The following is a 13,244-nucleotide window of genomic DNA, read 5'->3' as shown; positions in this document are numbered from 1 at the left end:
AAAAAACATTTAAAGCAGGCTAATATAGAAAGTAAAACCTCCTTCAAACAAGCTTCAAGTTAATTTATGCCTTTTTATAGGTGAATCTTTGATCGATATCGCCAGCGATTTCAATGATAAATGTATTTATGCAATCACTGCCGAAAATTAGAAGCAAGAAAAGGTGTAACATTTGGAAATTTCATTTTCGCCAAAAACGTAATTTTGGTTGATACTGCACTTACGACACATGAATTTAAATATAAATGCATCCATAAAAGAGGAATCTTCAAAGCGAAGCTCAACTTACTCGTGTAATACTTTCTGGAAAGACTCGAAAGCCTCTTCAGGGCTGCGTTGAGAGAATTCATCCACCACCCCGACATTGCTAACATGCTCAGTTCGCTCCTGCCTTATAGATGCCGCTGACGAAGGAGACAATGCTCTCAGATTCCTCTTCGAATCGCCTCTCCTTAGACTGAGCGAGCTCCCACTCGGAGATTTCGACATCTTAAATGGAAAGGACATACAGACTCCAGTGCGGAAGTATAATACGGAAAAAATTATTTGACCAGAAAAATGACCGGAAAAAAAAACAGTTAACAGGTTTTCTTAACCACATTCGGTAGAACTTAATTCTCGGAGTTGGACAGATATTTCTTGGATAGAAAAAGGATTTTTACGGGTTTTAAAATATCGGGGGGCTGGGGTCTCGCAACGTCTGCTTAATATTTGCTCAATTCTGATTAAAATCATGCAAAAAAAAATTCTTGAATAAAAAATTGACAAGAAGTTTTGAATGATTTAATGCAGGTTTCACTTTTTTGCGCTGAAAATAGTTTTTTTAATTTAAGCTGCTCTTAAAAGCGGCATTTTGTTTAAAATGTTGGGTATAAACTTTTAACACAGGCCAAGCGGAGCTTTGCATCACTTAGGATACTACAAAAATAGCATTGCAAGCTACAATAGAGGAAAGGAAGCAACTTAGTCCCATGAAAACGGAGAAACTTTCGAAGCAATTACAATACAAAAACTTCATATCGTTGTCTGGAATGATGTTCTATTTGCGAAAAACACGTCCAGAAACACACTCGATGGCGTTTTATGAAAATTTAAAAACAATTTTCCAGGGAAAAAAATGTCATGAAAAATGAAAAACTTTGAACTATACATTCTATTCTGAGATTTTAAACATTTTGTGTGATCCGGAGGAAAACATATAAATTATGGTTCCCTCGAATGACCAAAATTTGGTTAGTAAGCCAATAAAAAATAAGCCGAAATCATTAAGGCCGACAAGTTAAAAAAAAGGAAAATATACGAAGTCAAGGCTAGTAGAATTGCCCAGGCATAGTGAGTAAATGAAAACAAAAAAATCAACTAGTATGAAAACTGCATACAGTAGAAAAATCTAAGATAAGGCAGCTAAGTCGACAAAACACAAGCAAACAAGTAATATGCCGACAATTTTTTTGAAACGAAATATTTCCCTTTTGAAATAAAAAAAAAGGTCCTGATCAGATTCGAACACAGGACCTTTGCCGTCCTAGGCGTATTCGTTAACTCCAGACTAAATTTCCATGAGACGCTTTGAAATTTTAAATCATTAGGAACCAAAATATCAAGTGATTCTGAAACAAGTCGTTAACCCAAAAAAAAGTCTAAATTCCGATTTGATAACGCTTGCTCATCGAAAGCGTAATCAGTATTCGAATTGAAGTCAGTGTTCCATGGAAAGAGAGGATGGAGTCTATGACTCTCACTGTGATTTAGGGGTCCCGGCAACTAATAGGTGCAGAGTAGCTAATTTAATCGACCAGAATTATGTTCGATAGAAAAATTCATGGTCTCAATAATACTTATACACAGGAACAACAAAATTAGGCGCGACAACGCAAGATTAGGGGCCTATTTAGATGGGAATGGACGAACAAAGGAAGACAAAAAAGCCGAAGCGTTGACATTTTTTTTTGCCAAAAAGTTCATTAGGTCGATATTGCATTTACTACATATGAATTGAATTATCAATGCATCCACAGTGGTTTTTCTTGAGTAGCAACGAGCCTAGACCAGAAAAAAATGAGACTAAAATCAATGTATTACGCAGATTGCTCAAGGAAATTTGTTTTTCTCAGAAAGAGCAATGCCTGGCTCGCAAACTTCTAATAAACATAGCCAACTGACAGTTGGAAAAGAGAAAGTAACGCAAGGAAACTGAAAAAAAAAAACGACTTGTTTTTTCAAAAATCTTCAACTTTTGAATTTCCAAGAAAAAAATTAGATGGCCTTAAAGCTCTTTGATTTTATAGAACAAATTTTGATGGACACTTTTTCGCTAAACTTGACCCAATTTGAGAAAACTGGATCAATGGGTAAAAAATTTTTCGCTAGGAAATTAGATATTTAATTTACATTTTCGAAATTAGAAATCAATCACATTTTTCGTGACCATTATAATTTTGCTGTTCGCTAGTGGCGTTTGACTTGCTGTTAACAATAGAAATGCACTGAACTTAAAAACAAATCATAAGTCATACCGCGAGAAAAATTAAAACAGCGTGAACAAACTTTAAGATTTTTTTCCTGAAAAAAAATCAACAAGACCTATAAAAGAGTACTCACTACTTTTGTTATTCTTAATTATCTCTTAGAAAGCGGTCTACATTTACATCAAAAAATAATGTGAAAAAATTTTATGAAAAAGTCAAAATAGGCTGAAAAAGACGATGCCTAAATTTAATGCTCCTGCTTAGAAAGTTGATTATACATAATATAAAAGACATCATAGATAATGATATTACTCCCCAGCTATACAAATATCATAAACTGCATATGGCCTTCTTGAATACCGCTCCTGGTTAGTGCTGAATAATTTAACAAAAATGCTCAAATATCTACTTAATTAAATTAAACTATCTTAAGTTAAACTACCTTATTAAAGATTTGTTTTTTTCCCTTATTTCATCTGAATTTTTAGTTGTTTTTGCTGTTAATAATCTAAAATTCACAATTTATGTAGAAAAAAAAACGAAAACAAATTTGAGAAATCATTGCAGCATAGTTTCCAAAATAATACATTTTATAACTAGAACTGTCTTTTAAGAAGGGATATCGTAATGATCTCTGATATGTTAATGGCCAGAAAATAATGAAAGGGAAATAAGAACCCAAATTATCAAAATTGTCACCACCGCATAGTCCGACTATTCACAGAAAATATAAGGAAATGTGGTCTAACGGATTGTATGATCGCAATGAAAATTATATAAAACTATTAAGGAAATCAAGAGTGATATCTTAAAAAATTTCTTTCAATCGTGATTTGATCAGGATTTAAAGGCTTCACTTTGTGTACACTTTGAAAACGCTTCTAAACCGTTAATTATCAAAACAAATGCCTGCAGGCAAAAAGCGATTGGGGTGGGCGTAGTTGTGCATTTTGTGGCAGGGCGTTCTTAATTAAGTTATCTAGAAACAGCTACACTAATGCCCACTATAATCTTCGTCTCGTAACATTATTCAGAGCGTAAATAAGAACAACTCATCGAATTGGTTCTTCGATCTTCTCATCAAACTTTGCCGAAAAATAAAATTGAACTTAGTTTGCATTGAACTTGGTTTGGTAAACAACATTTAAGAGCTTGAACAACTTTTAAGAGTTTTTCCGTAAAACAAAAAGAGCAATTTACAATCATTCACACTTAAAAACCAGTTATTTATACAGAGTCGAGGCGGAGCTTCGCATCACTTACTATACAACACAAATATAAAAACATATCAAAATGAAGAAAAAATGAAGAAACTAGGTCTACCAAAATTTAAATTTTCGAACAAAATATACGAAAAGGGGAAAAAACCCGACAATTTTAGAGCAGACACAAGTTGAGCCGTAAAAAAAAACAATTTTATTTTTAAAAAATCGGTAAATTTTCAGTCCCTCTTGAAACTACAATGAGTAACACTTGCACTTGCAACTATAATGAAATTTTCGAACAACACAAGAAAAATCCGTTACGTGGCAACGAAGCCGACAATTTTCGAGCAGACGCAGTTGAGCCAAAAAAAACTATTTCAACCAAAAAACTTGAAATGTTTCAGTTCCCCCTGAAGCTCCATTGAAGAACTCTTTCACTTGTATCTACAAATATAGCCAACTGACAGTTGGAAAAGAATAATGAACGCAAGGAAACTGGAAAAAATGACTTGTTTGATCAAAACTCTTCAAATTTTGAATTTCGAAGAAAAAAAATAAATGCCAATTAAGCTCTTAGAATTTGTAGAACATTTTATATTGGACACGTTTTGTTAAAGTTAAATCAATTTGACAAAACTGGATCAATAGGCAAAACTTTTATTTCGCTGGGAAATCTGATAATTAATTTCAATTTTCGAAAAAGAAATTCATCACATTTTGCTGTACGATAATGGAGCTTGTCTTCCTTTTAACTATGAAAATGCACTGAACTTAAAAAGAACTCACAAGTCACACCGCTAAAATCATAAAATCACAATTGAGCATGAACAAATTTTAAAACTTTTTCCTGAAAAAAAAACCAAAAAAAAATCAGCTAGATCTATATAAGAGTACTCACGATGTTCATTAATCTATAAAATTGCTTGCAGCACAAGCAAAATCCGTAAGTGTCAACTAAGCCAAACGAAAATCCGACCATTCAATTTTTGACGGAAACCGATTCAATAGCATACATTTTGAAAAAAGCACGGCCAAGTAGGAATGAACATGGAAATTGTTGAACATGGAAAAATAAATCAAGTAAGAAAAGCACGTAACATTTGTAAAAAAAATTTGTTTACGGGAAAAAAAAGTCGTTCCCGATAACAAGACACTCGCAATTTAATTAGGCTAACCATAAGGCTTAGGCTATTCCAATTTAATTATTGCTTCTAAATTCTTGCCACTTAATTATACTCTTACCTATTATTGCTTCTTAACCCTCATTTATCAAAACAAATGCATGCAAGCAAAACATAAAGATTTTGATACGTTATAGTTATGCAAAATCAAGTACAACTTAGTCCAAATTTCGAATATTAAATTTTGAATTCAAAATTTTTTTCAAATTTCAAAGAAAAACATTTTGAGCTTTATAGGAGACTAAACCCTGTTCATCGACTCTTAAAAATAACTGCCCTCAAATTGAATTTTTAGATGACGTCAAATCGAATTGAATAAATGACCTAATATTTTAAATTAATTTACGACACAGGCGAAGCAGAGCTTCGGTCCACTTGCGATTAAAAACAAACATAAAAAACATCACAAGTCTAAAAAGTAGAAAACGTTGAAAAAAACTAATTCTACCAAAAATCAAACTTTCGTATGTATTGAGATAAGTTCATTCTAGGCTGACAAGCCAGAAGTTTGAAAATTAAATAAGCAACGGAACAAAACTGACGAAGCGGAAATACAGCCGACAATCTTTGAGCAGATACAAATTGAGCAGAAAAAATTAATTCATAAAAAATCTTTACAGTTTTAAGTCCCACCTCAGACTAGAATGAAGAACAATCGCACTTTCAACTACAAACAAAGTTGCCTATAGCACAAGAAAAAAACAGTGATTTGGCAAGCAGACAACCTTCGAGCAGACACCTGTTGAGCCGATAAACAAATTGATTTTTAAAAAAATTTAAAAAAATTCAAGTCCAGCTCCCTGAACCTACAAAGGACAACACTTGCACTTGCAATGAAAGTTAGGTAGAGGGCTAACAAGATTTGTAATTTGGCAACTAAGACGACTAAACTTTAGCAGAATAACGAGAGTCCGAGAAATCAAATTTTACCATTTTTTCAATTGCATATATACTGAAAGAAACAAGGTCCGGCCGAGAGTCGAACCATAGAACTTAAGGTATAAAAGCAATACCGTTAATTCGAGGCCATGTGGGAAGAAACCTGGAGGTTGTGAAAGTTCAATAAAAATGCAAGTTGAAAAAAAAATTAAAACGTGCAAGAAAAGTTGTTTACGATTTCCCGATTTCAAGTCACTTGCTATCTAAATAATACCTGATTTCGTCGAACAGCAATTTTTGCCCTCGAGCCGACGCAACTTAAGTTCATTATGCCATAACATACAAGCTGAAACCGTTTAATCGAAAAAAAAAACTACAGAAAAAAAATCAATATCATTAAAAACTAGATCTGGTAAAATGACAAGAACAAACTTTCAACGAGAGTATAAAAAATTCAAAATCAAAAAAATCCATGGTTACAAAAAGCCGAAAAAATAATTACCAAATAAACCAAATTTCATTCAGAAAAAAAACGGAAAATGAACCGACGGAAACTAGGCCGAAAACCACGAAACCAACAAAAAAAGACATTTTTCCAAGAAAACTGTTTGAAGACAAACTAACATCAGAAACGGACTTGACCAATTTACTACCTTAAAAAGTAGTTTTAATTGAATTTCCAAGAAATTGAGCATATCTAAAATTTACCATTCCTACACATTTGACCATTCTGTTCCTTAAGTTAGGTACGGGAAAAAATATAGTGCACGATTGCAATACCCGGGTATATCGCAAGGGTAATGACACTTTGATAGACAAGTTATGATTGATAAAACTAACCCAATTTGAGCAAACTGGATCATGAGGTGCCCTTTTTATTCAGCTGGGAAACTCGAAAATTAAAATCCACTCTCGAAACTAGAGGTCGATCATGTTTTTTGTGCTCCTTACACTTTTTCTGTTCGATAGAGGAGTTTGCCTTCCTTTTAACAAAGGAAAAGAACTGAACTTTAAAAAAAACATCAAAAAGCCAAACTTCGAAAAATCAAAATTAGGCCTGAAAAAATTTGAAGAATTTTCCTTAAAATCATCACGACTGATATGAGCATCTTCATTACCTTCACATCCTACAAAAATGGGTGTGTTATCACATTCAACCCCTTTCAGTCGAAATCCAGACTGCATGCTATACAAAATAAGAAATGGTCATGAACGAATTCTTGTTTAAAACACGACAGACAAAACATTCCTTGACCGGTATGCTGGTACTTTGCCTCGTGGTTAATTGGTCTTATTATCAAAATTCTTTCACTACCTTAGACGGAGATCCGGCGATGCTTGCGTGAGACTTCATTTTCTCCCCCGCATCTAAGACACTTGGACGTCCCATGACTACTGGTGAGTAGCAATACTGGCAAACCAGCTGCAACCGCTCGTTACTTATCTTTGTCATGACGCTCTCTTTCTTTCAAGCTTCTACACTTCGTTTTGTCAGCTTAATAAGCAATGCATGATTTCTGAAAGTGTCTTTGCAATATTTCATATCGATCACTAGTTTACTTCAACTCCAGTAGCAATAAATTATTCTTGGTTTTACTCTCATTGTGTTATTGTTCCAACCCACCGAAGGGTGAATTAAATAACGTCCCGTTTTGTTTATTTTTCACTCATTTGTATTCTCATCCAAAAGGTTCGTATTTGAACAAGTAGGCACGCACTATTTTATGATTGTTTCAGCCGTGATTCGGATTCCAAAAAAATATATTACAGCCTGAAAAAAAAGCTCCAAAAAACTCCGTGCCAACAGAAGATCCGAAGTTTTGCCACTCAGACAAAGTTCTTACTAGAGGAATACATAAGAACCTATTTGTATATACCTTGCCTACTTTTGTTTGATCGTTATAACTTGATTTGTTCACTATTAACGATTCTTCGAAATAAATTTTGCTCTTTCTCAACCAGACTTAGGTCAAACAACAAAGTCAATTATATAATAAATTTAACAACATCAACTGCATTAGACAAATATAGTTTCAACTGCAAACTAGAGTTCAAACTGTCACGCATCAGGAATTATCTGGGCCTTTAGCTTTTTGCAACAGCTCCGCAGCTTTTCGCTGGAATTCTGCACGCTTGTCTTCTAGTCTTTTGGCTGAATCGGGCGTTAAATTCGCCAGAATAGGCGCTACTGGAATTTCTGATTTAGGTGGAACCACTGTGCTCAAACCCGGAGCCGGTACATGTCCCTTGAACAAAGGGAAAACGCTACTGCTCATTGTAGCAGGCTTGGGCTTGATGGGCTCTTGAATTCCTTGCTCTTCCTTCCCCAAACCACTTCCTCCCCATCCCATTTTCTTCAGTAACTGATGTCCTACGTTTGACTCCTCTAGTTTCGAGTCTGCGCTTCTTCTGGAAACCTTCAGGGGCCGCGCTGAAGTTGGTCCTCGAGACCCGTCGCTGGAGCTGGAGGAGCTCCGTGAACGAGATCTTGAGTAAGATCTGGATCTTGACTTAGACCTGGAACGACTTCTGGGCGACCGTCTCCTGCTGGCTCTAAAGGATGGTACTGGTTCAGGACTTGTCCTCCGAGTTCTACTTAAAGGTAACCTAGGTTTATGAGGCGGTAGTTCAATAACGTGATTCTTTAATAGCTCTTCTACGTAGGGCTGTATCTTAATTGACTTTGTTGGCCCCCTATTTTCGGTATATTTTGATTTCGCCTTGTAGTATTCCGTTAAGGCGCCGTGTTCCCAACCCTCTAGATTTCGAGGTCTATCAGGAGTTGGATGGGCGTAGAAAGCATCAAGTGCTGCAAGTAGTCGATTAGAAGGTGGTATCGCAGGAGGAAGACGAAGATCTTTCGGATCAATTGGCTCAAAATCAACGTCTTTGAGGTTAATCAATGGCACCATCAGACCAGCTGGGAGATCCCAATAAGGAGCAGTGGGTACTAAACTTTCAATAGGAGGCTCTTTCGGAACTGGGAACCTATTTTTCGCAGAAGGATCGTCTAAAGGTCTAGAATTTCCATGATCGTATTCATAAATTTCATGCTTGATTTCGGGTAGCTCGTCGTCATTTGGAGCCCTCAAATGTGGTGGGACGTTTTCTAGTTTATGATTGTAATCATAGAACTTGGAATTGCTTAAATATGGTTCTTCACTTTCTTCACCTCCCTCCTGATTTTCATTGCTACCATTAGATGGCATATTGTATCCTAGCTCAGTATGGGCCATCGACTGGCCGTTTGAACTGTTTTCAATGTTTTGCGGGTGAGGAGGGTAACTGGATCCCATTTGATGTGGAGGTGGCATATTTGGGTAGTGAGTCGGAGGATGACCATGATATGGCATATGCGGTGGCTGGTGCATGTTCGGATTTTGATGGTTAAACGGCGGTGGTTGTCTCGGAGGCATATATTGCTGACTAGCTGCATTGGCAGCCGCCATTTGCTGTTCCAAATGTGCAACGAAAGAATCATGTTGTTGTGTTAAAGCGATGATTCGTGCTTGAGTCGAGGCCTGGATGCCTTGTATTTCGTCTTTAAAAGATTCGATATGTTTACAAGCAAACTCAATCCATTTCAGTTCATTAGTTTGACGAAGTTTTTCAAGTACGGATTGGTGGAAATACTTGTGAGTCGTCCATAATGTAACAAGTTTTGTCAGCTTTTGGATTTTTTCGCTGTCTTGCAATGCAGCTTGATTGGCTAATTGGAACACTGAAACTACTACATCTTCAATCGCGTCTTGAAGCTCCTTATTACCTAAACAAAAACATTGCATTGAGAGCCTTGCAAATCACCATGCGAGAATAAAACACGAAATCATAACTTACCTTTCCGAAAGCAATGATGCACAATGTCGTTAATAAGGTATATGATGTGCAGTCTCCCATCAAACGTTGTCGTTTTATTTAATACTTCATTCAGCAAGTACAGAGACATGAAATCGCAGTGTGACTGAGAGTTTGCCGATACATTGAGAAAACATTGCTTTCCCGCAGATATTGCATCTTTAGTACATGATTCTACAATTGGCGAGATAATTCTGTCAATTTCAGAAACATCAATTTTCATTTGCTTAGACACTGAATCAAGAGATTCTCCAACTTTGAGCTCAATGAGCTGTCGAACTTTCGTTTCTTGTTCGTTGCCTAAAACCTGTTGTTGCGCTTGCAAGTTTGCCAGACTAGTTTGTATTTGCTGCTGCAAGAACTCGACCGGAGGCCCTGAATATTGACCTGCTGGATTTGGAGGAAGCGGAGGTCGCATGCTGCTCATTGGAGGCATTTGGTGAGGATTTGGAGGGGCTATGTGATGCTGAGGATGTGACGTAGTTGGCATGTGCATTGAATGGCCATTAGGTAGTGGAGGGTGCATGTTGTGAATCGGGTGAAAAGGTGGCGGTTGATGTGGTCCACCAGCAGCATTGGGAGGGGACTGATGAGGGTGCGATCCCATTTGCCCTTGAAACGGCGGACCCGCATTTGTTGGTTGGAAAGGAGGACCCGGTGGTGGCATCTGCTGTTGCTGCTGATGCAACGTCTGCTCAGCTGCAACTCTGTATGAGTAGTAATCAAAATATTCTCCTCCAAAAAGAAACTGGAATTTCGGGTTGTCTTTTTGCTTTTGCTTCGTCATTCGCTCAAATTCGACTCCATTTCGGGCAACAAAATTAGCCAACTTATCAATAATATTTTTAAGCTCCTGATCCCGAGGAGCCTGGGGTCCACTCATTTTTCAAGTCTGTAAGCAAAAAAAAAACAGTCAATTGAATGTTGGACACAGCAGAGAAACAGCTTAGCGTCACTTGTGATACATCAAAAACATAGCATACGGAGCAAGTCGCGCGAAAAGATACGGATCTATTCAGTCGAAAGCGTTTTCAAAATATTGGCAAAATCGATCTGCAAAAACTTTCATTTATTTGGAAGGAAAAATTCTAAGTGAACCAAAAAATAAGTCTGGATGTAACTGGACGCCCAGCTGAAGGTACGTGCTTGATGCTTTTTTTACTGATGTTATACTGATGCGGGATGAAATGGGCAATTTCAGCACTTGTAACATTCGCCCAAATATCACACAGCGACGGAGCGTAGAAAAAGTACCTATTAACGACTGGCAGGCGTCAGTTACCTTAATTCTACTCGTTTTTCACCGTCTCGACCTTGCCAGTTGATTTTCTGGTCTGTCTAGGGCAAAGTAAAAAGTTACCATTTTTAGGCCATCAGTCAAACGACTTTTGATCAGCTTTCGTTTACATGCGAACACAACCACATAGCTGAGTCTCGGATCCTCAGACTACGTGATTGTCATTAAAAACACGGCTCGAACAACCTATTTTATTATGTTTTTGTGTGACAGTTCTATATTAAATCCATTGGAGATGGATTGACCCTTTCCTTTTTCTAGCTACTCATGCTCTGAAATATTAAATAATAACGGTGTTAATTAAGATCTATGACATTATAGCAGCTATACAGTCAGTCTATACAGTCCCTTCATATAGACAGTCTCTGGGGGACCAAGCCTCCGCTCCCGTAATATTCTTGAGATAACACTCTTATCTCTTATAATTCGTGTCCCAGGAGGGTCCCGTGGTATATTTCTTCCCCCACTGAAGCCTCCTTCTCCACAAATATCCGTCGCTAAGGTTCTTATCGTGTGTTATTGCCACGATAAGAGGCTTCGTAATTTTCTTGCTCGACTGTTCTTCACAATGTCTATCGTGGTTCTGTTTTTCGTCTTTTTATTCAAAATGGCCGTCTTTTCTCTATTTCTCAGAAATGTTCTTCTTCCAATCGAAATTTTAAAAATAAAAATTCTAGAACATTCTGACCCTCCGTCGCAACACTTTTTTGTTCATAAGGCCTTTAGTCACTCTTTTTTATGTCGCCGGAAGGTTGTGCTGTGTCATCTGGCAGAATGGCACATACTCCCCGGACAAGTCTCCATCAATGTCCCTATTCATCGCATAACACCGGGTTATCGTCAAGTAGTTATCCAGTTTTCTGTAATCAACCTTACAAATCGCATAAGAAAATGAAATTTATCTACCCCACCTCAACTCACTACGTGTTCACAAATGGCATCGTACTACATCTCACTGCCTTTCATTATTTTCACAAAATTTGCACCATGAGGAGTGTCCTAGATAAAATTTCTTTTCTGACTACTTACGTCGTCTTGCCATAAAATTTCTTTTCGCTCTTTGTGATTAAAAAGTGGGACGTGGCACGGCCACGCACCCGTTGAAATTAACTTAACTTCACTCACCAAGTATAATCAGTCATCTATGCGGTCCTTTCAATATTAAAACTAAGAAACTCTGTGGCTAGGAAAGTTCTTGAGTTACCCACCCTTCTCGAGCGAGTTTACTCAAACTTACCATGTCGCCACACAGTGAATTTGTGTCTTACACAGGTTAAAAACTTCAGTCGTGAATAAATAGGTAAATATACTCACCTATGTTCCTAATATACATACATAGATAGTAGTAACTAAAATCAATAATTTCAACAATTTTAACAATTGCAACATTTTCAAAGTTTGGTCTGACCAAACTAGATCAAAACAAAAAGTTTAACAAGTTCAATAATCAAAACTTGGTTGATTTGTTCAAGTTTTTACACACAAAGACAATCAAGTTTTTTCTCCTTCTCTTCTCTTCTTTGGTCATCTTCATTCCATCATTTCTCCATCCTGATGTTCAGCGTCACTGTCTTCCAGGACTTTCTCTAACATGTCCAAAGAGTTGCGGGCCGTGCCCCAACCCTCCTGTTCCAGCAGCCTCGGTTTGCAACAAGGTAGCAAGTCCACATTCACCTTCTGCTCCCGGTTCCTGCAAAAGCTGTTGTGAAGACATAGGCTCACGTTTCGTTCTAGGTCAGCTCTTAAGACCTCTTTCTTCTCCTCTTCAGTAACACAAGGCGTTCCAGCTACCCGCTTCACCGCTGTGGTGACCGCGTTTCTGTGCGTCAAGAATGCTCGTTTATAGGCTCCTGGTCCTATATCTAGCTGGAAAGATTGATAGGCTTCCGTGTTCCTTGACATGTGACGCTTCGCGCGTTCGTACATCCAAGATGTCATCACTGCACGGAACCAAGGCATCAATCTTTGCCTTGACCATATTCTTTCAATGGCTTTAGGTATCCTCAGAACCTTGCAGGTGGTTCTGAAAAGATCCAATTCATGACTCATCTTCGCGTTGATCAACTGCTCAGGAGTCGGCACGGCCGTCTCCTGCTGACTTGTGTCCGCGTTAGCCTCCAACCATCTCACTGCTAGCATGGCGCTAACCACCACGATTGACACTTGTTGATTCTGATCGGGCAACCCCGTGGAGTACAATTCCTCCACGTCCCATACTAGGATCAGATTCCCGCGTTTGGGGTACCACAACGTCTGCGCCAAGCAGTGGCAAGGATACTCCCCATGGGTTCTCACTATGTTCCTTCGGGTCCGATACCCTGAGGCTCCCAGCAACGGTTCCACTTCCATCAGAATTCTA

At 37.7% G+C, this 13,244-nt stretch overlaps 3 protein-coding genes across 3 annotated transcripts in view; 1 reads left to right on the top strand and 2 right to left on the bottom strand.

The window, feature by feature from the left end:
• Nucleotides 1-7,264, bottom strand: part of LOC134848849 (beclin-1-like protein) — a 49,956-nt gene extending 42,692 nt beyond the window's left edge. Inside the window, exons 1-2 of the mRNA XM_063866361.1 lie at nucleotides 7,049-7,264; nucleotides 290-489 (exon numbers count right to left, since the gene is read on the bottom strand). Of these exons, the coding sequence (XP_063722431.1) occupies nucleotides 290-489; nucleotides 7,049-7,186 (338 nt within the window). The 5' untranslated portion in view covers nucleotides 7,187-7,264. The remainder of the gene's footprint in view (nucleotides 1-289; nucleotides 490-7,048) is intronic.
• LOC134848889 (pre-mRNA-splicing factor 38A-like) overlaps nucleotides 1-13,244 on the top strand; it is a 273,870-nt gene that overhangs the window by 147,845 nt on the left and 112,781 nt on the right. The gene's annotated exons all lie outside the window — the stretch shown is intronic.
• Nucleotides 7,716-10,476, bottom strand: LOC134848821 (calcium homeostasis endoplasmic reticulum protein-like). Its single transcript, XM_063866333.1, has 2 exons — nucleotides 9,571-10,476; nucleotides 7,716-9,499 (listed from the first exon to the last, which is right to left on the bottom strand). Exons 1-2 carry the CDS (start codon nucleotides 10,469-10,471, stop codon nucleotides 7,800-7,802), a joined length of 2,601 nt encoding a protein of 866 aa, XP_063722403.1. The 5' UTR covers nucleotides 10,472-10,476; the 3' UTR covers nucleotides 7,716-7,799.

The sequence above is a fragment of the Symsagittifera roscoffensis genome, chromosome 1, assembly GCF_963678635.1.
Source record: "Symsagittifera roscoffensis chromosome 1, txSymRosc1.1, whole genome shotgun sequence".
NCBI lineage: Eukaryota > Metazoa > Xenacoelomorpha > Acoela > Convolutidae > Symsagittifera > Symsagittifera roscoffensis.
Note: the sequence above shows the minus strand (reverse complement) of the source record. Positions and strands in the feature narration are given on the sequence as shown.

Coding starts and splice junctions, on each gene's coding strand:
- LOC134848821 (XM_063866333.1), bottom strand. CDS start 10,471: ATGAGTGGACCCCAGGCTCCTCGGGATCAGGAGCTTAAAAATATTATT. Junction 9,500..9,570: donor GCATCATTGCTTTCGGAAAG/GTAAGTTATGAT, acceptor GTTTTTGTTTAG/GTAATAAGGAGCTTCAAGAC.